General features: G+C 36.1%; 1 protein-coding gene and 1 pseudogene across 1 annotated transcript; both read right to left on the reverse strand.

Annotated features, from left to right (window-relative positions):
- Positions 1-744: 744 nt before the first annotated feature.
- On the reverse strand, positions 745-2159 carry LOC147921437 (uncharacterized; annotated as a pseudogene).
- Positions 2160-7581: 5422 nt separating this feature from the next.
- On the reverse strand, positions 7582-8900 carry LOC104763102 (uncharacterized protein At1g43920, Chloroplastic-like). Its single transcript, XM_019240022.2, has 4 exons — positions 8727-8900; positions 8379-8647; positions 7921-8086; positions 7582-7728 (listed from the first exon to the last, which is right to left on the reverse strand). The coding sequence occupies exons 1-4, from the start codon at positions 8898-8900 to the stop codon at positions 7582-7584; spliced, it is 756 nt and encodes a 251-aa protein (XP_019095567.2).
- Between the last annotated feature and the right edge of the window lie 11629 nt (positions 8901-20529).

The raw sequence follows: 20529 nt of genomic DNA on the forward strand, positions 1-20529 counted from the left end.
AGGAAAATGATGTAGTGCTTTGGAAGGGAAAAGGTGATTGTTACAAACCGAAGTTCAGTATGGCAAATGAGTCTCACACCCTATGCTTAAATACCCATTCCTAACATGGTTCACAATGTCAATATGAAATAGATTAAATAACGACGGGACATACTAACAATCCCCTTAAGAACATAAATTCAGATCCATTGTCACTCCACACAACACAAACCTTTTTGTCAAATTGTCTACCAACCATAACACAAAATTTCTTAATGGAATCGACCACTTAACGTTTTTCATGAAGAACATAAATCCAAACAGCTCGGGAGAAGTCATCAACGATAGTAAGGAAGTATGCAGCGCCTGAAGAAGAAAGAGTCCGATAAGGGCCCCAAACATCACAATCAATTAAATCAAATAACTCAGCAGCTTTATTAGAACTTTCATGAAAATAATCATGAGTTTGTTTAGCTCAAAAACATATGTCACAAATGACTTCTGACTCCGTAGTTTTTCCAACATCAACAGACCCAGATAAAAAAGATAAAACCCTACTAGATGGATGTCCTAAACAGCGATGCCATAAGTCTCTTGCTCCTAAAATGGATGCTGCTTGAGCTTGGGCCCCCATAACACCACGCAAAACATAGGCCCCTTTGCACTCTTCACCACCATCAGCATCTTCGAAGTACGGTCCTGCAACACACATAAATCTTCAGTAAACGTCATTGAACCCTTTGTCAATTTAAGTAACTTAGCAACTCATATCAAAGAGCATTGCAATTGTGGAGAATATAAAACTCCCCGAAGCCAAAAATGTCCCCCTAAATAAGTATCCCCTTGTTTAACGGCAATTGCTCTATCACCATCTGGTAATCCAATCGAGCATGGATATATATCACAAACATTTCTCAAAAGGTCAAGCTTCCATGTCATGTGGTGAGAAGCTCCTGTGTCGATAATAAAATCTACATTATCTTTCTTACCGGTCAGTTTGTCAACAGAATATTGCTTAGTTGTGTTGATGAACTGTCGAACTGCACTCCATTGGTCATCCGTCAATTGTGGGAAAACACTCCGATCAAGCTCCACTTTCATCATCCCAACATGATCCGCTTGAACAACATTCGACTGTGGTGCTTGTGCTGCATTCGCACGACCTCCATTGCCTCTTCTGCGACCAGAGCCTCCAAACGCTCCACCACCACGACCAAATCTCCCACGAGCACCACCTCCTCTGCCGCGTTCACCAAATTCACGCCCTCTCTCTCCCCACCATTCGGGATAGCCTTTCAACTGGAAACAATCGGCTTGTGTATGCCCATACTTCCCACAATGAGTACATGTTACATCCTTTTCACGAAAGGGTTCACGGTAAGTACGACTGCCACGTGGTCCAGCTGCCACCGAGAACCCGACGACATCCGCGGTGCTTGTCTCCCTATTTCATATCACCGTTTGTTGTCTCTCCTCCCGGATGATACATTGATAAACTTGAGAAAGCTTAGGTAGAGGTTTTAAGCTCGTAATTGTAGAACGTACTGTTCCAAAGCGAGCATCATCCAAGCCATTGAGAAACGTGTTAAGTCTCTCTTCATCCCGATTTTCTTCTAATTGAGTAGCCAATTCCCCACATGTACAAGTCCGAATTGGCTTATATATTGCCAATTCATCCCACATCTTTTTGAGCTTCCCGAAGTATACCATGACGGTATCCCCTCCTTGTCGACAATTTGCCAAGGCTGCCCAAATTTCACCTATCTGAGGTCCGTTTCCTGCAGAAAACTGCAGTTTCAAATCATCCCAAAGAACATTTGCTTCATCGACCATGGAAATAGAGGTTCTCAGTGTGGGTTCAATAGTATTCATGAGCCACGCTACCACCATCGAGTTTACGACCTCCCATTGATCTATCTCTTCTTCCATTTCAGGCTTGGTGAAAGAGCCGTCGATGAATACCAACTTTCTCTTCGTCCGCAAGGCGTTCCGCACGTGCTTGGACAAATCCTCATAGTTCTCCCCCCTAGTTGCACCGTGGTGATTAGATTCCCAAGTCCATCAGATGGATGAAGGTACATCGATGAGAGTGTAGCCTTATCCACCGTCGTGTTTTGTCCCCCACTTGCACCGCCTTTCGCGAGTGCGATTTGTTTGTCACCATGTTCTCCCATCGTCATCATTATTCAACTGGTCGTTTCTTTTTTCTCTTCTCTGTTTTTTTTTCAAATCCGCTCTAATACCATAACAATGTGGTAGGCGTCAAAGTTGTCTTCTCATTAAGCTTTACAAGAATATATACACACAATCACAAGAACCCTAAGAGAATATTCTAGACTTGAGGACCAAAACTCTTTACAATAGGAAATACTCCCTCGGTCTCACATAGATTGATGTTTTAGAGAATATTTCTTGTCTCTAAAAGATTGATTTTCTAGATTAAAAAACTAAAATGATATTTTTACGTTATATTTCATTCCAAGTGGCATAATATTTAGTGAGTTTTGTTTTGGAGAATTGTCATGAATACTATAATTTTAAGTTTTTGGGTCAAAAATACCACAAAGTCCAACAATTACCATTTCTAACATTTTCCATTAAACTATGTGACAAAATTACCCCTCATATTTTTCAAAACGTCTTTCCAAATCGTTTCTCCTTGCCTCCCCTCACACGATGAATCTGATACAGTGGGCACCGGATTCTCGTCACCTCGCCGGTCTATCTCGTCGGAATCTCATCGCCTCGACGGGGTAATGTTGTCTTGCTTTGTCTCGTTGTTTCGTGTTCTCCTTGCTACAACTCGCATCGCCCTAGCCACCACCATCCTTTCCCTTCACCAACAGATTTGATATACCTCGCCGTTGTTGTTGCCGTTGTATCTTGTCGTTGCAGTCTGTACATGTATTTGTGGTTCTTCTTCTTCCTTGATCAATCTTCTCCACAAGAGGCTTTGGCAGTGGTCATCGATGTTTATCAGTAAGCTTCGTATCCATTTGTTCTCGGTGTTGATGTTTTGTTTGACGGTTTGGTAGCCACCATCCGTTACAATTCTCCATTCATCCACCTCGTTGATCCCCATTTGATTTTCTTAGAATCAATTATTGATTGATTCATTGTTTCAATTTCAATTTGAGTATATTTGATTTCACTGTATTTTTGAGTATATTGTTCATAAATTTAGATTAGATGAACGATTTTATTGATACATCTTCATTTGATTAAGCTCCATTAGATGCACGATTAGGTTGATTCAGCTCCATAAGATCTCATTGCTCATTGTTTCGAGTTTTGATTCAGTTCATTGTTTTGATTCAGCTCCATTATTTTGAGTTTTCTTTGAGTTTTAAGTTTTGTTAGTCAAAGTCAGCTCATTGCTTTAAGTTTTGATTCAGCTCCATAGTTTTTCATTGTTTTGAGTTTTTGATTGCGCTCTATAGTTTGTCATTGTTTGAGTTTTGAGTTTCTTATCCAGAAGAGTGAGTTTAATCTTAGGTTAAGTCAATCACATTTACTTGTTTTGTCATTATGTGCCGTAAACTATGTTTCTTTGCTTTACACATGTGTATGAGCACAATACATTAGATTGTTTATGATTTATATATGTTATATTCTGTCTTCTTTTCTCCACATGTTTGCATATTTGTTTTCGTTCGATTTGAGGATTTTATGCTTGAACATTTATAAAGCGTACTAGAAACTTACATTGATTTGATAATACATGAAGAACTTCATAAAATTCTTTCATGAGTATACGTAATTAGACTTGTTGTTTTTGGTTGTGTCACCCTTGACTTGATAATAAAGGAAGAACTTCATAAAATTTGGATTTGCTTATACTTCAGTTTAGTATCTTTTTTATACATTAAGCTTTGTTTGCTAACTTGGTTCAATGTTTCAGTTTAGTGTCTTTTTTATACATTAAGGTCCGTTTGTTGCTTCTTGTTTGTTGAAAAGTTCAATGTTTTTGTAAATTTGATTGGTTTCTATGGATTTCTACTATATTTGAAAAGTCAGGAAAGAGTCTATATAATTTAGGATGACTTTCATGAATCATGACATGATCTATGTTTTTTTTTTTAAATTTTATTGTAGGTTATGGGTGATTCTTTCCCTACATATTTAAGACTCTCTGAGCTTCATTTCAATATAGAAGAGGATCCAAGATCAGATGTGAAGATAGACCAATTTCCAAATTACAAGTGCATCAAGATAAAAAAAACATCCTCTTGGTTGCAGAGTACGAGAGGATGAAGATTTTCTTCCTAGGACCTGTTTAGAGGTTGATTCTTTGTTTTAAGATGGTAGATTCAATAATTTACAATGAATTATTGGAATATCATATGGTATATCTTTTCACATTAAGATTTAAATGTTAAAAATACTTGGAAAATTGTGTGTTTTGTGAAATAATTTTATTTTGTTTAGGAAGGGTGTTGCTAAATTCAGGATGGTCATCTTTTTAAAAAAATGGGGTAGGATTACACGCACCCAGAAGACTCAAACCCGTGATATCAATTAGAAGTGTGAGACTAACCAGTAAGCAAAAGTATATAATTTAAATTTTGGTTAACAACTTATATATATATATATATATATATATATATATATATTTATTTATATTCTGAGTTTGGGAAAGAATGAGTTATTTAGGAAGGATTTTGTGAAATTCATGATGGCAATCCTAAAAAAAATGGTGTAGGATTACACGCGCACCCAGCTTGAACCCGTGACATAAATTCATTTATGAGTGTGAGAGTGACCATTAAGACAAAGTCTATTATTCATATATTGGTTAACAACTTTGGGATATATATATATATATAAACGTATTCTGAATTCCGGAAAGACTTAATAATATTTAGGAAGAGTGTTCCTTACCAAAAAAAAAATATTTAGGAAGAGTGTTATGAAATTCAGAATGGTCATCCTAAAAAAAATGGGTATAATTACACGCATCTAGAAGACTCAAATTCGTGACATCATTTCAATTATGAGTGTGAAAGTAACCAGTATGCCAAAACCTATTAAGCAATTATCTTGAAATTCAGGATGATTTTGGTTAACATCATGAATTATCTTGAAATTCAGGATGACCTTCATAAATTTAGGATGACTTTATAAAGCTTGAACAATTCCATGTGCGGATCCAGTTTATCTTGAAACTTAATAACCAGCTGAGTTATATCACCTTCCACAATATCACAAACAACTTAGAGCACAAAATTAGGAAGGACATTATAATGTTTAGGAGAACACAAAATCAAATCATTACCACAAACTAAAATAGAGCAATATATGATACATTAAGGCAAAATATAGATAAAGTGATTAAAAACCTCAAATTTTAAAGGATTATATAATGTTTAGGAAGACGTTCTTGATATTTAGAAGGTCTTCCTAAATTTGTTTTAAACCTGAGAACTTATGGTTATCGATTAAATAAGTGATCATCTTCATCTTGTGTTGTACGTACCAACAATGTTCCCTTGAATTTTCTCTTTAATTAGAAATGTACCATCAACATCAATCATTTTTCTCATCATTGAATGTAATGCTTTGCTTCTTCCCATCATGTGCACTTCTCCACTAGATCCACCTACAATTCTGTAAATTACAACATCCATGTCAAGCTGCTAAATATAAAACACGAATCATGAAATTTTAGAGCTCGAATAAACTTGAAACAACATTAAAAGTCATAAATTGGAGGATGAGGTAGAACATAAAATGCAAGTACAACAAGAACAAGCTTCCATCTTTTGGCAAGAAGAGATGCTTCTAATGTTTCTTATGAGTATATTTGTCTCTATAGCTCCACACAGACACATAAAAATCAAGACAAAATACGATTACATAGGTAATCTCAAATCAGATCAAACAATTTGATTCACCTGAATCGATATGAATACACTGACCTTTGTGAAACCAATACCCATCGAATCATGAATAATAATTGAGGAGTTATGGTTTCATAATCTCTCAATTTCAAACTCAATGATTCGCCAGCTTCAAGAGAGAGAAGAATTTAAAAAAATATAAAAAGCAAAGAACATTTATGTTGAGATACAATTAGAATTGAGATTGAATCGATTCAATTAACAAAGCAATCATGATGTCAGAGGAAGATAGATGAAGACGATGTTGGAGAATGACACTGTCAGAGGAAGACGGAGATAGTGATGCTAGAGGAAAACGACGCCATATGAAATATGAAATTGACGATGCTGGAGGAAGACGGGGACGACGTCGTAGCTAGACGGGGACGATGTCGTAGATAGACGGGGATGACGTCGTAGCTAGACGGAGCTGCCAGATCTCGCCGAAAACAATGTTGTTCTCCGACGACGTCGTTCAAGATCGAACGACGGAGATGGAACGATCGATATCAAGATCGATAAACCCAAAAAAGCTTGTTCAATTTGTGTTTATGCTACAAGGATAGAATTGTCTTTCTAATTAGTAACTAATGGTATTGATGGAAAAATAAAGAATGTGTGGTATATTAGGAAGATTGGGAAAAAAGCCATAAAAATCTTCAACTTATCATTTTCGTTGAATTAAAGCCCGAACTTTGTATATGGTGAATTTAATATCGAACTCTCATTGATGTAGCAATAAAACCTCGAACTTATGTTGACTAGGCCAATTTCAGCACCACGTTAACTCACTAAACGGAGGAAATAAACGTGGTTAAATCTCTGTTAGTTTTACCCGTTAGCAATTAAACACAGTCGTTTTTAACAAAACGAAAACCCCCAAATCGTAACTCAAATATTTCTTTCTCAGAACCCTAAAAATTGAAAACCCCCAAATTCGATTCCTCTCTTCTTATTCTTCGATTCCTCTCTATTTCTTCTTAGTTCCTCTTCCATTCTTCAATTCTTCTTCTAAATCGTTAAGTGATGGTGAATAAAAAGAAGCCTTCTAAGCGTCGTTCTAAACGAAAGAGGGTTGATGTCGAATCGACTGCTCTCGAATTGGCTGCTCCCGAAGCGACTAATGGTGAAGGTAATGCTCTTGTAGTGTTCGGTGGTGATGCTGCTGGTGATAAAAACCGTGAGGACGTTAGTGAGGATGATTGTGAGGTTGTAGGCGATGATGATTGTGATGGTATTGGGTATGAAGATACTGGCGAAGCAAATAGGAATTGTGTTGGTTTAGAAGAAATTATTTGTGAAGACATGGCAAATCAGTTTGGAGAGGATGCGAGAGACGAGGAAGACTTGACTGATGCGGATAGTGGAGATGATATTTGGGATGAGGAGAAGATTCCAGATCGTCTATCAGATAGTGAAGACGAAACAATGTTGATGGCGATAATCATGTCGAACCTGAAGATGCTGAAGAGATGCTGCATTTGGGGAAAACGTTTAGTTCTCCAAATGATTTCAAGCTTGCTGTTTTGAGGTACTCTCTTAAAACTAGATACGACATTAAGCTATATAGATCGCAATCTTTGAAGCTTGGAGCAAAATGTGCTTATGTTGACGAGAATGGTAAGTTTCTATGGAGATGCTATTGTGCTTATGATAAGAAGAAACACAAGATGCAAATCAATCGATATGAGGGTAAGCATAGATGTGTGAGGTCTGGTTACAGTCATATGTTAAAGAGAGGAACAATAGCTTGGTTATTTTCAGAGAGGTTAAGACCTCCTAACCATGCTAGGAGGAAGGGAAGATTTGAAACTGCCTCTTCAAGCACCACCAGATTATCACGACAAGGTAGAGTCATGACATGTACAAACTGCAAACAAGAAGGTCACAATAGGATATCTTGTACAAACCCGAGTGTTGCAGATCAACCTAAAAGGCCAAGAGGTCGACCAAGGAAGAACCAGGTTTGTTATATTTTCAAAATTCTCGTTTTATTATTGTTAACACAACAAGTGGTCATAATCAATATCATCTCTTATCTCTTATAGCTTGAACTAGGAACCAAGGAATGCCTTGTTTGGACAAGGACAAGCACAATCAGAAGGAGAATCACAACCACAAGCAACACAATGGGAACCTCAACAAGGATCACAACCCTCTCAAGGATCACATATGCCAGCACCACAATGGGAACAACAAGCACCACAGAGGCAACAAGTATCAGGAGGCTGGACATCATGGTTTCAATGCTCAAGTTAGGATGGAATGTTTTGGTGTGTTTTAGGACCAGCAACTTACTTATTTTGCGGTTTTTAGACAATGAGTTATGTCTCTTTTGTTATCAAACCATGAATGATGTCTCTTTTGTTGTTTACTAACTCTTTTATTATTAATGAACCATAACTATGTCTTTTATTATGAATGAACCATCTCTAACTCTTTCAAAGGAAACAAACTGATTTCATTACCAAACATACAAACCAACATACAAGTAAACAACACTAATAACCGAGAACAAACTTGGGTTGTTTTACATTACCAACCATAAGGTAAACAATGAAAATTGTTATTACACAAAGCCACAGAAAACACATTTTCCACAACAGTTTAAACTTGCATATGTCTCTTTTCCTTTGCATTGCATCATCCTTCAACTCTTGCATAGCAACATTGAGCTCATTTATCTCAGCTTTGGCTTTAACAATCTCGTTTGCCATAATTCCTAGTTTTGGTAATGCATCTTCAATATCCTCATAGATAGCATCCTCCACCCACTTAAATAAGTGACCCTAATGCATAAACAAACAACATTACCATTACCATAACACACATAAACAACATAAAAAAAAACCACGAGCTTGAGCTTACATCTCTCTTGCTTGTCCATGAGCTTGCATCTCGTTTGCTGATGCAACGGAAGAACGGTCGGCCAGGATTATCTTGAGTTTTTGATGTAAATTTCAATACCCTTTCACCACATACACACTTCGAGGGCAATCCACGATCACCGATTATCACCGACGTCTCCGAGCTAGAACTCATAGTAATTGCAAGAATAAATCAAAATCTGATGAAAGTGAGAAGAATAAAGAGGTATCGAAAAGAAATAGAGACGAATCAAAAAGAAATACAGAGAAATTTAGGGGTTTACAATTTTTAGGGTTCTAAGAAATAGAGAATTGATTTACGATTTGGGAGTTTTCGTTTTGATTAATTTAACCGCGTTTGATCTGTCCGTTTAGTAACTATGGTATTTCTCTTATGTTTTCTTTTTCTATCATAAAATAATTATAAATTGGTTTAAAAATAAAAAAAATTAACTTTTTCTTAATATGTATGAAACTATTGAAACATCAATATATGTGAGACAGAAAGAATATAATATAAGTGTATATATTTATACAATAGTCCCTAATACATACATAATGTTTAGCTAGAAAATTGGAATGAATCCCTCTTGTAGATTCTGTCATGATCCCATCGAAAGACAAAATCACTCGAGGTTTGGTCCGGTTTAACACCTAAGCTGCGCTCGGCGATTTTCAACAAGTTGAGATACAATTTAAAGACCTTCACTGTTAACTCCTTTATTTATCGGTTATTTTATTCTAACTTTATTTATTTAGTTTTTGTTTGTGATCAAATTTATTGTAGCTTTATCCAAATCGATATTCCATCTGTCTCATAAATATTGATATTTTGATATATTTTTATATTCCACAAAGATTGATGTTTTGTAAATTTCAAGAAGTAATCATTGAAAATATTTAAAATTTTGAATTGTTCGTGGTTTAAAATTAAATAATATCTCTTTAGTCAAAAAAAAATATATTTAAACTCAGTAATTGATAATCTCAAATTGTAATACCCTAATGGTACTAACAGTCTTGCAGTAGTAATACTCTAGGGGTCGAATCCACAGAGACTCAAGATCAAACACAATGGATTATAGAGTTTTATGATTACACTAAACAAGTTGATTTAAATAAAGAAAATCAATGCAAAATATTCAATAAAAGCTGTGTAAATTCAGATGATCAAAAAGCTAGGCCTAGGGAATTTTTCAGGAAATTATGAAATATTAAATCAATAAATTAATTAGGATTCAAGCAATTAAAAACAGATCTAGAACTCTAAAGAGTTTTGTAAAATAATTCAGTTCTCACTGCCATTATTATCTAAATTTAAAACCATAAAATCCAAATCTCTTTGTAAAATTCTAGGTTAAAAATCAGCTTTAAAAACATGTTTAGATTGTTCACAAAATAACTAAATCAAATCTCTTTGCAAGAAGTAATTTTCCTCATCAAAAGGTTTTATGAGGAAAATCAATTATAATCTCATATCAATTTATTTTCCTAGGGTATTAATTCTAGGTGATCAATCAAGAATTAATATGATGAAGATCTAGAAAGATAATGAATCCTAAATAAACAGATCTAATAAATCATAAAATCCCTGTAAAAAACTCTGAACCTAACAAGCAAAATACTCAAACATAATCAATGAAGCACAAGACATTATTCTGAATAATATGCAATAGAAATTAAAAGAGTAAAAGATGGAGTTTATGAATTCTTCTCTCAAAGCAGTTCAGATCTCTCTCTCCCAAAAGCTCTCAATATCTCACAAGGTTGCAGAAAATAAAACTTGCTAGAATAAAAATTAAGGGTTTTCTAAAACCCAAAAACAATATATATATATATATATATATATGTCCTAAAACACGTCAGGGACTTGTGTTGCAATTTAGGAAAACTTTGGGCAGAATTGTAAAACTTCCAATTTCTTGTTCTCTCGTCAGATAAACAGGGGTGTCGATTGATGCTCCTTCAGTGTCGATCGGCATTGGTCAGTTGATCAGACTCCAAATTGACTTCTTCGGTTAAATGCTCCAAAACGATCCAAATTGCTCCATCCGTGTCAAAATCCTAGATAACCTGTAAAGACTCAAAAAACAACCTAGAAAAAAAATGAAAAGACTCAAAAAACACACTTATATCATGGTTAAAAACCGTAAAAACCATGATATATCAACTCCCCCAGACTTAGCATTTGCTTGCCCTCAAGCAAAACAGAAACTTAGACCTATGAAAGAGGTTTGAAAACATAGGAACTCACTCAACTGCAGATAACTGATCTTCACATTTTTCATCACCTTGACTCTCAAGAACTTAATTCATATATTTTGTCATTTGAAAAGCATCAACATTCCTTACTCAAATCCCACAATCCTCTGGAATCTCTAGTCTCACCATTGTCATCTCATTACATAAATTAAAGCAAGTACAAGTGAGTTCTTACCTTGGTGTATCGATCAGTGGCATATGAACTCTTTTCAGACCAAGACATTCTTCATACATCTCCTTTCCTCTCCCTTTTCTCACTTCTAATGAGTTGATTGCTTCCTAACTTTCTTCTTGTTTTTTTTTTAATCAAAGATGTAAGCGAATACCGGGGTCATTGGTAATTTACCTACCCCTCGCTTCCAACGTTTGTGTGATCATTTGACTCAAGAATAGAATAATGAGGTCACAGGTAATTTACCTACCTCTCTAAACTGATCAAAATCATCTCATCTTTTAGTCTTCCTTTTTTCTGATCTTTCTCTCTTATTTTTTTTTTAAACAACACTGAACGGAAGAGAGAGGGGATACATACTTTGAAAAATTGCACTGTCTTGTATGGCCTGAAAAAGAAATCTAGTCCACTAATTTCCAACCCCAAAGTAAGATATTAAGTCCGGTTAAAATCCTGATAAAAGTTGAGACAAAGTTAGTTTAACCAGATATTCTTTGAATAAGGGCTTTCATGATTGTTGATACAGCTCATAGTCTTTACCACACTTCAGTTCTGAGGTCAAGCTTAGTCAAGAGTCATTAGAGTGTTAGCCAAAGAACAGTAACCATTAGTTAGAGATCATAATTCCAAAAAAATTTGAAAAAAATTGACTCAATAAAAACAAAAATCGGTTTTGACACACTAAAAACCAAAAACTATGTTAGTAGTTAGTACTAACCTCCCCCAGACTTAAACGATACTGTCTCCAGTGTTTTCAAGCAAGGGAAAGGCAAAGAAACAAAAACGTATTGAAAATTGTAATGAAAAGATGAACTGTTTCCGGGTTACCAGCTGGTGTCGACCGATACCATTTCAATGTCGATCGACACTCATCACGAATGGTGTTTTGTTGGCCGAAACTCCTTGTTAGTTGCAGTTAGTTGTGTTGATGAGTTGTTGGATCAATCCTTTGGTGTTAGTTCTGTTAAGAAGCACTCAAACACAAACACAAGTTAAAAGCAACATGATAGATAGATAATTCATAATTTCAAACAAAATTCAAACAAAAACTGACTCAATGCAAAAAAAAAAAAATGACTCAAAAAGAAAAGAAAAACCTAGAAGTGGGTTGCCTCCCACTTAGCGCTTGTTTTCAGTCATTAGCTTGACTGCGTTGAAGCTCAGGCATCGGGTGGATCAGAACGTGACAGTGAATGCCTCCGAAAAAATGTCCTCTTCATCCAAGGTGGTGTATAAGCAGTAGAAGAGTGAGGTCTACCAAGTACTTGAGGAGCAGGACCAGGGTGGGATTTAGGGATGGGTTTTCTTCTTTTATGTCCTACAAAATCATCAACACAAGAAACAAGCGCTCTACGATAATCTCGTGGCTTGGTTAACTGCAAAACAGTTTTTGTATCTTTGAAAGTCTTATTGATTATAGGAGGAGGTTTGGGGGAAGAAGATGCATACCTTTGCCTTACCTGAGGATTCTATAGTGTGGAGTTGGAGGTTTCTGTTTGGGAACAGCTTTCTGACTTGGAGCATAGAGAACATTCTGCAAGCCATCAGTTTTAGACAAGGTTGGACTCAGTCGTAGAAGAGTGTCGATCGATGCTGCAGCGGTGTCGATCGACACTGAGCTTGATGCTCGAAAATCAGAAACTTCCTCAACAGAAAAAGTCTGTCCATCAATAGTAGGAGCCCTCCTCAGCTTATCCATCTCAAAGTTCATACTCAAACCTCCAGCATTCAGTGTTATATGTCCCTTCTGCACATCTATGATGGCACCAGCTATAGCCAAGAAAGATCTTCCTAACATGAGAGGATCTTTAGGCTCTTTGTCATATTCCAGCACCACAAAGTCAGTGGGAATCATGAAGTTTCCAGCATTAATTGGAATATCCTCTAAGACACCTTCAAGAATTCTTCTTGAGCGATCAGCTAAGATAAGGGAAATCTGAGTTGGCTTGAATTCTGTCATCCCAAGTCTCACAGCAACAGAATGTGGCATCAGATTGATACTAGAGCCAAGATCACAAAGTGAGTGTGCAAACTTTCCTGTGGAGATAGAACAATCTAACACAAAACTTCCACGATCTGGTAACTTCTTTGCAATCATACTCTGGATCATTGCACTCACTTTCTCTGAGACAACCACCTCTTGCTTTCTTTCCTTCTTACTTTTTGGAGGCTGGTTCAATAAAATTGCGCTGACATCCTTGGTAAGCAGTGCTCCTACTTCAGGGATCAAACCATTGGATACCATTCTCTTCACATACCACTTAATCCCAGGAGAAAATTTGACTGCATCAATCAAAGGCATCTCAATCATCACCTTATCCATCATAGCCTTGCATCTAGCTTCCTCAAGCTCCTGCTTGGACCTTCTTGGCTTAGGAAAAGGGACCTTAGGCGTGTACACCCTCTCAACAGCTGCTGGAATTGGAGATTTTGTAGTTTCAGGTTCTGTCTGAGATGAGTGTCGACCGACACCAAGTTGGTGTCTATCGACACCAACATCTGAAGCCGACAGATTTGTCGATTTCTCTCCCTTTTCTGCAGAAACAATTTCACCAGCATCTTGATCTCTTACTGATATGGCATTGCAAGCATGCTTGGGGTTTGATTCAGTTCTTCCAGGAAGAAAACAGACCCAACAGTCTGCGCAACCTGATTCTCCAGCTTCTTAACATGAATATTCAATGCATCAATCCTCCTAGTAAGCTCATTGTAGACATTATCCATCTTCTCATTGAATGGCACTGTTAACTGTTCCTGACCTTGTAAAATTTGCTCTATCATAGCTTCCATTCGACTCTCAGAAGAAGTCTGTGGAGGAGGAGACTGATAAGATGAGTTCCCATAGGTTCTTGTGAAGTTTCTCCCTTGTTGCTGCTTCTGAAACTCAGGCTTAGGAGTGTAGCCTGAGGAGTTCCCACTGTAAGGCTTGTTGCTTTGCTGATTACTGAATCTTTGTCCTTGATACCCAGTTCCATACACATAGTTGACATTCTCCTCTGTATTATTTGGCTCTGGCAAATTTTTCAACCTCAGCAGCAAATTGGACTGACTTCTTACCCACTAGAAGATTGTGAACTGAATCCAGCTTGGCATTAACAGAAGCTTGATGTTTTGAATCAAATCCTCCATGCAATCTCTTCTTTTCAGTATCTGCTCTCTTAGTGCTATTGCTGGAAGCCAAATTCTCAATCAAAGCTTCAGCATCTTCTGGAAATCTTGTCTTGAAGTTCCCATGGCTTGCAGCATCCAAAGCTAGTTGATACTCCCAGTCAATCCCTCTGAAAAAGATACTCAACAGCTGCACTCTTGAAAATCCATGGTGTGGACAGTCTCTTTGATATGCCTTGAATCTTAACCAAGCTGCCATGAAAGCTTCATCTGGTCTTTTCTTGAAGGAGGACAGCTTGACTCTTAGCTCATCTGACATGGCATCATCATAAAAGTAGTTGAAAAAAGCCACCTTCACTTGTTGCCAAGAGGTCAAAGATCGAGTTGGCAACTGTTTTAACCACTTAGATGCTTCTCCTGCAAGTGAATAGGGGAAGAGCTTGCAGTAGATGTAGTCTTCAGTCACCCCATTGGCCTTGATACTAGTCACCAAGTCTTCAAAGTGCTCAATATGATCCAAAGCCTTCTCATTTGGCAGGTTAGAGAAGGGTCTTTGTCCAACTAGCTGGAAATATGCAAGCTTTAGCTCAAACTCATTCCTTAGGAATGGAGGTGGAACAATTGTAGAGCGGTTTTGATACATCAAGTCAGCTCTGTTGAAGTCCGCAATGGTCCTGATCAGATCCCGGTTTTGATCCTGTCTTCCAACTGGGTTGTAGACGTGGTTGGCAGCTCCACGTACGTCTGCTGGAGGTGGGTGTCGATCGATACCCTCTTGTTGACGTCGATCGACACCAAGGTTAAGCTCCTCATCGGCAACAGCTTGCTGGTTGACAACAGCTTGTTCGTTGACAACTGGTTCAACAATCACATTGCCTTCTGCATCAATCTTTTGGCCCTGCTCATTGCGCAAGTGGCCCTCTTGATCTCTCAAAGATCCATCTTCAGCAACTCTCATAATGACTGGATTGACCATCTTTGCTGATTTGGCTGCTTTTCGGTTCTCACGCTCAAGTTTTCCTAGCTCTTGGTTCGAAAGTTTCACAGTAGGACCAGTCTTGTTTCTCCTTGTGTGAGGTCTAGGAGGCACACACCTGAAAAACCAAAGACAAAAAAAACAAAAATGTGTAAGTAGGAAATAAAAACAAAAAATTAGACGAAATAAAAAACAGAAATCTAATGGTAGATCAAAGAATCCCCGGCAACGACGCCAAAATTTGATAAGCTCAAATAGTAATACTCTAATGGTACTAACGACCTTGCAGTTGTAATACTCTAGGGGTCGAATCCATAGAGTCTCAAGATCAAACACAATGGATTATAGAGTTTTATGATTACACTAAACAAGTTGATTTAAATAAAGAAAAGCAATGCAAAATATTCAATAAAAGCTGTGTAAATTCAGATGATCAAAAAGCTAGGCCTAGGGAATTTCTCAGGAAATTATGAAATATTAAATCAATAAATTAATTAGGATTCAAGAAATTAAAAACAGATCTAGAACTCTAAAGAGTTTTGTAAAAATAATTTAGTTCTCACTGCAACTATTATCTAAATTTAAAACCATAAAATCCAAATCTCTTTGTAAAATTCTAGGTTAAAAAACAGCTTTAAAAACAGGTTTAGATTGTTCACAAAATTACTAAATCAAATCTCTTTGCAAGAAGTAATTTTGCTTATCAAATGGTTTAATCAGGAAAATCAATTATATTCTCATATCAATTAATTTTCCTAGGGTATTAATTCTAGGTGATCAATCAAGAATTAATATGAAGAACAACTTATGATGAAGATCTAGAAAGATAATGAATCCTAAATAAACAGATCTAATAAATCATAAAATCCCTGTAAAAAACTCTGAACCTAACAAGCAAAATACTCAAACATAATCAATGAAGCACAAGACATTATTCTGAATAATATGCAATAGAAATTAAAAGAGTAAAAGATGGAGTTTGTGAATTCTTCTCTCAAAGCAGTTCAGATCTCTCTCTCCCAAAAGCTCTCAAAATCTCATAGGGTTGCAGAAAATAAAACTTGCAAGAATAAAACTTAAGGGTTTTCTAAAACCCAAAAACAATATATATATGTCCTAAAACACGTCAGGGACTTGTGTTGCAATTTAGGAAAACTTTGGGCAGAATTGTAAAACTTCCAATTTTTTGTTCTCTCGTCGGATAAACAGGGGGGCCGATCGATGCTCCTTCAGTGTCGATCGGCACTGGTCAGTTGATCAGACTCCAAATTGACTTCTTCGGTTAAATGCTCCAAAACGATCTAAATTGCTCAATTCCGCTCTATCCGTGCCAAAATCCTAGATAACCTGTAAAGACTCAAAAACAACCTAGAAACAAAATGAAAAGACTCAAAAAGCACACTTATATCATGGTTAAAAACCGTAAAAACCATGATATATCAGTAATCATTGTTTTCTTAAAATGTGTAAAAGGTTCTAAACTTCAATCTTTTAGAGACAGATGGAGTATAATTGATCGTGTACTTCTTTGGTCTTTGTTGATTCAAAACCAATCTTTGGTCTTTGTTGATTCAAAACCAACTACTACTGCAATTATTGATATATGTGTATTTGCAGTATTTGATTTGGGTTAAACATGTGCTTAACACTCACCACTCACAGACAAGTTCTTGAAGAAGTATGTCTGTTCTTTGGTAAGATACACCTTTCAAGTTCTAACTAACAGTTCATTCGATGTGGAGAATCACCGATTCCGCCACCCTGAATGATTTGAAGTCTGACCAAGCATCTTATGCTCCGTACGAGAGATAAGGGATGCTTAAACTTTATTACATTTAGAAATTTATTACATTTTATAACATATTTCAAAAATATATATACAATATATTTATAATTTTCTTTAAAACTTTAATATTCGATAATAACTATATTGTTTGTTATGAAAAAATTAATTTTTAATGGTTATTAAAATGTTGATTAAAAAAGTGTAATTATCAAAAGCCTTTAAATCTGAATTTTATTTCCCTGTTTTAATCCTTTTTTCGGATGATAAGAGTAAATTATTTTAGACCAGAGTAATATATTAATGAAACTTTACACTATACTTGTATTGTTGGTCCCATTCCATTTAAAAGAATCATAATATGGGAAGCTCAATTTCTGTTTTTTTTTTTTTAAACTACTTAATACCATAAAAAAAGGACGAAGCAGTACTTTATCTTCCCAATTTGCCGATGACGACTAATCCAGGAATGGTGTCGCATGTGACGCAGTGGTGGTGCTAGGCTTTGATTTTCCTCTTTCCATGCATTGGGACTGTGGGCGATCAAGTTCACATGGCCCATGTATCATGTGTTTTTTAACCAATTCATATCCTTCCGAGTCGACATCTCTCTTTGGAACTTCTGCACTAATTATTTTGGTTGATTATTTCTGGTGATGGATTTTCTCTAATCACAGTAGTACGTGGGCATATTGTACACCTTTTTTGTGAAATTCTATTGTGTAAACCACTGTAAACGTGAATTTTGATTACATTTTTTTGGTATTATTATTAATTTTTAATTTAATTGTGGTGGATAATTTTAGCGAATGTGTGGGAGGTTATTTTTTTTTTGTTAGTTTTTGGTTCTCATATTGGGTGTTTGGTGTTTGTTAGTTTTTGGTTCTCATATTGGGTGTTGGGTACTTTTTCTTTTTTTGTGCTGCTGCGGGTATTTCCTCCTCCATTTGATGGTGTTGTACCATAATGTATCCTACAATGTTAATATCAAAGTGTTAGCACTGTGATATTTTTATGGGTATTTTTTAAAATTTCCTTAATGTGTCTCCTCTAATTTGTATTTGCGATTCATCTATTTTTATCCCTACGCCCTACTTGAAATCATACTAATTCGATGCATTTTTTTGTAGCCGACTGAGAGTTGGGAGGGTAGATTTATAAATCATTGTGTCGACCTTTTTGTTTTGATGCCCTGATTTTCCTCCGCTTTCCCTGGTTTTCTCTTGATGTGTGTTGCTCAGTGGTTTTCAAAGGCCATTTCTGAGATTCACCCATGGTCGCCGTTGATTTGTTGAAGCTTTTTGGTTTAATATACTTCTGTGTTTTGGCGTAGTCTAATGCGCTGCTATCCCGTTTTGGCTATACGTCTTTTTGCGGTATGTGTGTGTTTTCTGAGAAGATTATTGTTTGCCTTGGTTTTTTTAATAATATGTACTTGTTGAGGTGGCCAGCTTGGTTTGTGACAAACCCTTTTGTGTAGTTCACGTTACTAATAGCACCCATCGTATTTAGTAAACGGAATCGTCCCTTCGAAGGAGAATCTTTTGTGTAAATAAAGCATTGAGTGGTTAATTAATAATAACCCAACGTGTATCGCCGTTTCCGTTTCTTCCCTTTGAAATCCTTTTGTCCATCTTATTATGATCAGTTTAATTTGTTTGATTTGGCCATAGTCTTTAAATTATTTAAACCATATGAATATTTCATGTGTTTTATTTTTTTATTTTTGCCTTTTATTTCTTCCCCGAATTATATTTTTCGTGTTCTGCTTTGGTTGTATTTTGTCCTTCTTTAGCAGTAATTAATGATTTATTCGATACAGTGTTTTAATTTTATTTGATTAAATATTTTTGTTTAAATTAATTCATATTTTGTATTATTATAATTTCACATGATGTCTTAAATTTCATATATTTTATATTTGTGTGCCATATTTGTATATACAAATATAATCATACCAAGAATGGACGTATGTTATGGATAAAGCATCTATAAAATAGTGACATGCGTCCATTCTTGGTCGTTATCTAGAAATCCCCTTGCATGACATGCATCTTTGAAAGTGTTGTGTTTTACACCTCCAACTGTTAAAAGTTCTTCAAAACTTGTTGCCCCCTTCAAGGCATTCACCAATATTCGAAGATAATATATTTCTCCTGTCGATGGTTAATTTGTTTCAATCTTTTCGATTATACCACTTTCTTTTCTGCGTGTCCAGATTTCATTTACCCTAGCCCAGACAAATGTTGAAGGCATGTCCGTGTAGTTTAATTTCCGTGTGTCGTTTGACTTTTTAATCATTTCAAACCATTCAGTTCTCCTATGTGCATGCTTACTTTCACCATGATCTTCATCTCATGTGTCTTCTAAAATAGTAGCGTGTTCTTTTGGGAGGTGAATTGGTTGCGGTTGAACTGTTGGGTCATGCGAGCTGTATAAGTTTGTGATTTTGGTCATTGCAAAGTATATATATATATATATTGCTTTTGTTGGTTCTTTTAATAATGCAGTAAGAGTGTTTTATGTAGACGAATGTGTTGTTTATATAAATAATGTGTAAAGGAGATGGTTTTGTATGTATGTTTTATTGCTTACGTACCTTTTCCCAGGGAACATCTTGATGGCCGTACGTCTTCCAAATATGGTTGTGTGAGAACTTCATTGGGCTGTTTTTTGGAGCATGACATATTATTAGGTTGCTTGTTTTGCTGTTGTTGTTTTGGGTTGTTTTTGGACTCCAATGTTACCTTTGTATTGGGTTTGGCAATGAACTTGAATAGTCTGGCAATGGGTGTGTTTCTTTGGTTGTTTCGGCGGCCTTCTGATTCTTGGTGGGTTAATGGCTCCATGACTATTATTCCGAAGCTACATACATAGAAGATGTGTTACAGATTGTGGTGGTTTTAAATGCCAATATTCGGCTACTTTTAAGAGTATAAAAGGGAGTTGTTACTTGTGTGTTTTACCCGGTCGATTTTGAGAGCTGCTGGATAGCGGGAATGGTAGTTTTAGAAAACAATCGACTGGCTTCTGTGTAGTTTATTATGATTTTACCTGTTCAATCAGGCATTTTTTTTTTTGATATGTAAGGGATCTACAGTAACAGATCAGGTGGATTGTTTTTGTGAGAGCAAATGATTATGTATTTATAAGGAATTAAGGTACTTTACGAAGAGGTTACATTTTAATAGCTATGGTGAAGACAAAATAGTATGGGTAGCCTATGGTGATGAGCCGTTTTGGAAGAACAGTAAATTGCACTATTTATGTTAAAGTTTAAGGACGCAACATAGTTCTTTTGACAGTTACAAATTCATTTCTCATACGTGTTGAAGAGAAAGAGTCAGCAAAAAGAAAAAGGTGAAAATAATAGCTTCTGAATTGATACTGGTTTTGCTGTAATGGGCTGCAGTTAAATAAGGCCCAAGTATGTTTTGTTTGTCTAAGAAATAGTTATGTGATACACAAAATTTGATTTATCACGTAGAAAATTGAAGACGGAG

The sequence above is a fragment of the Camelina sativa genome, chromosome 18 (assembly GCF_030686135.1).
Source record: "Camelina sativa cultivar CO46 ecotype springtype chromosome 18, ASM3068613v1".
Taxonomy (NCBI): Eukaryota; Viridiplantae; Streptophyta; class Magnoliopsida; order Brassicales; family Brassicaceae; genus Camelina; species Camelina sativa.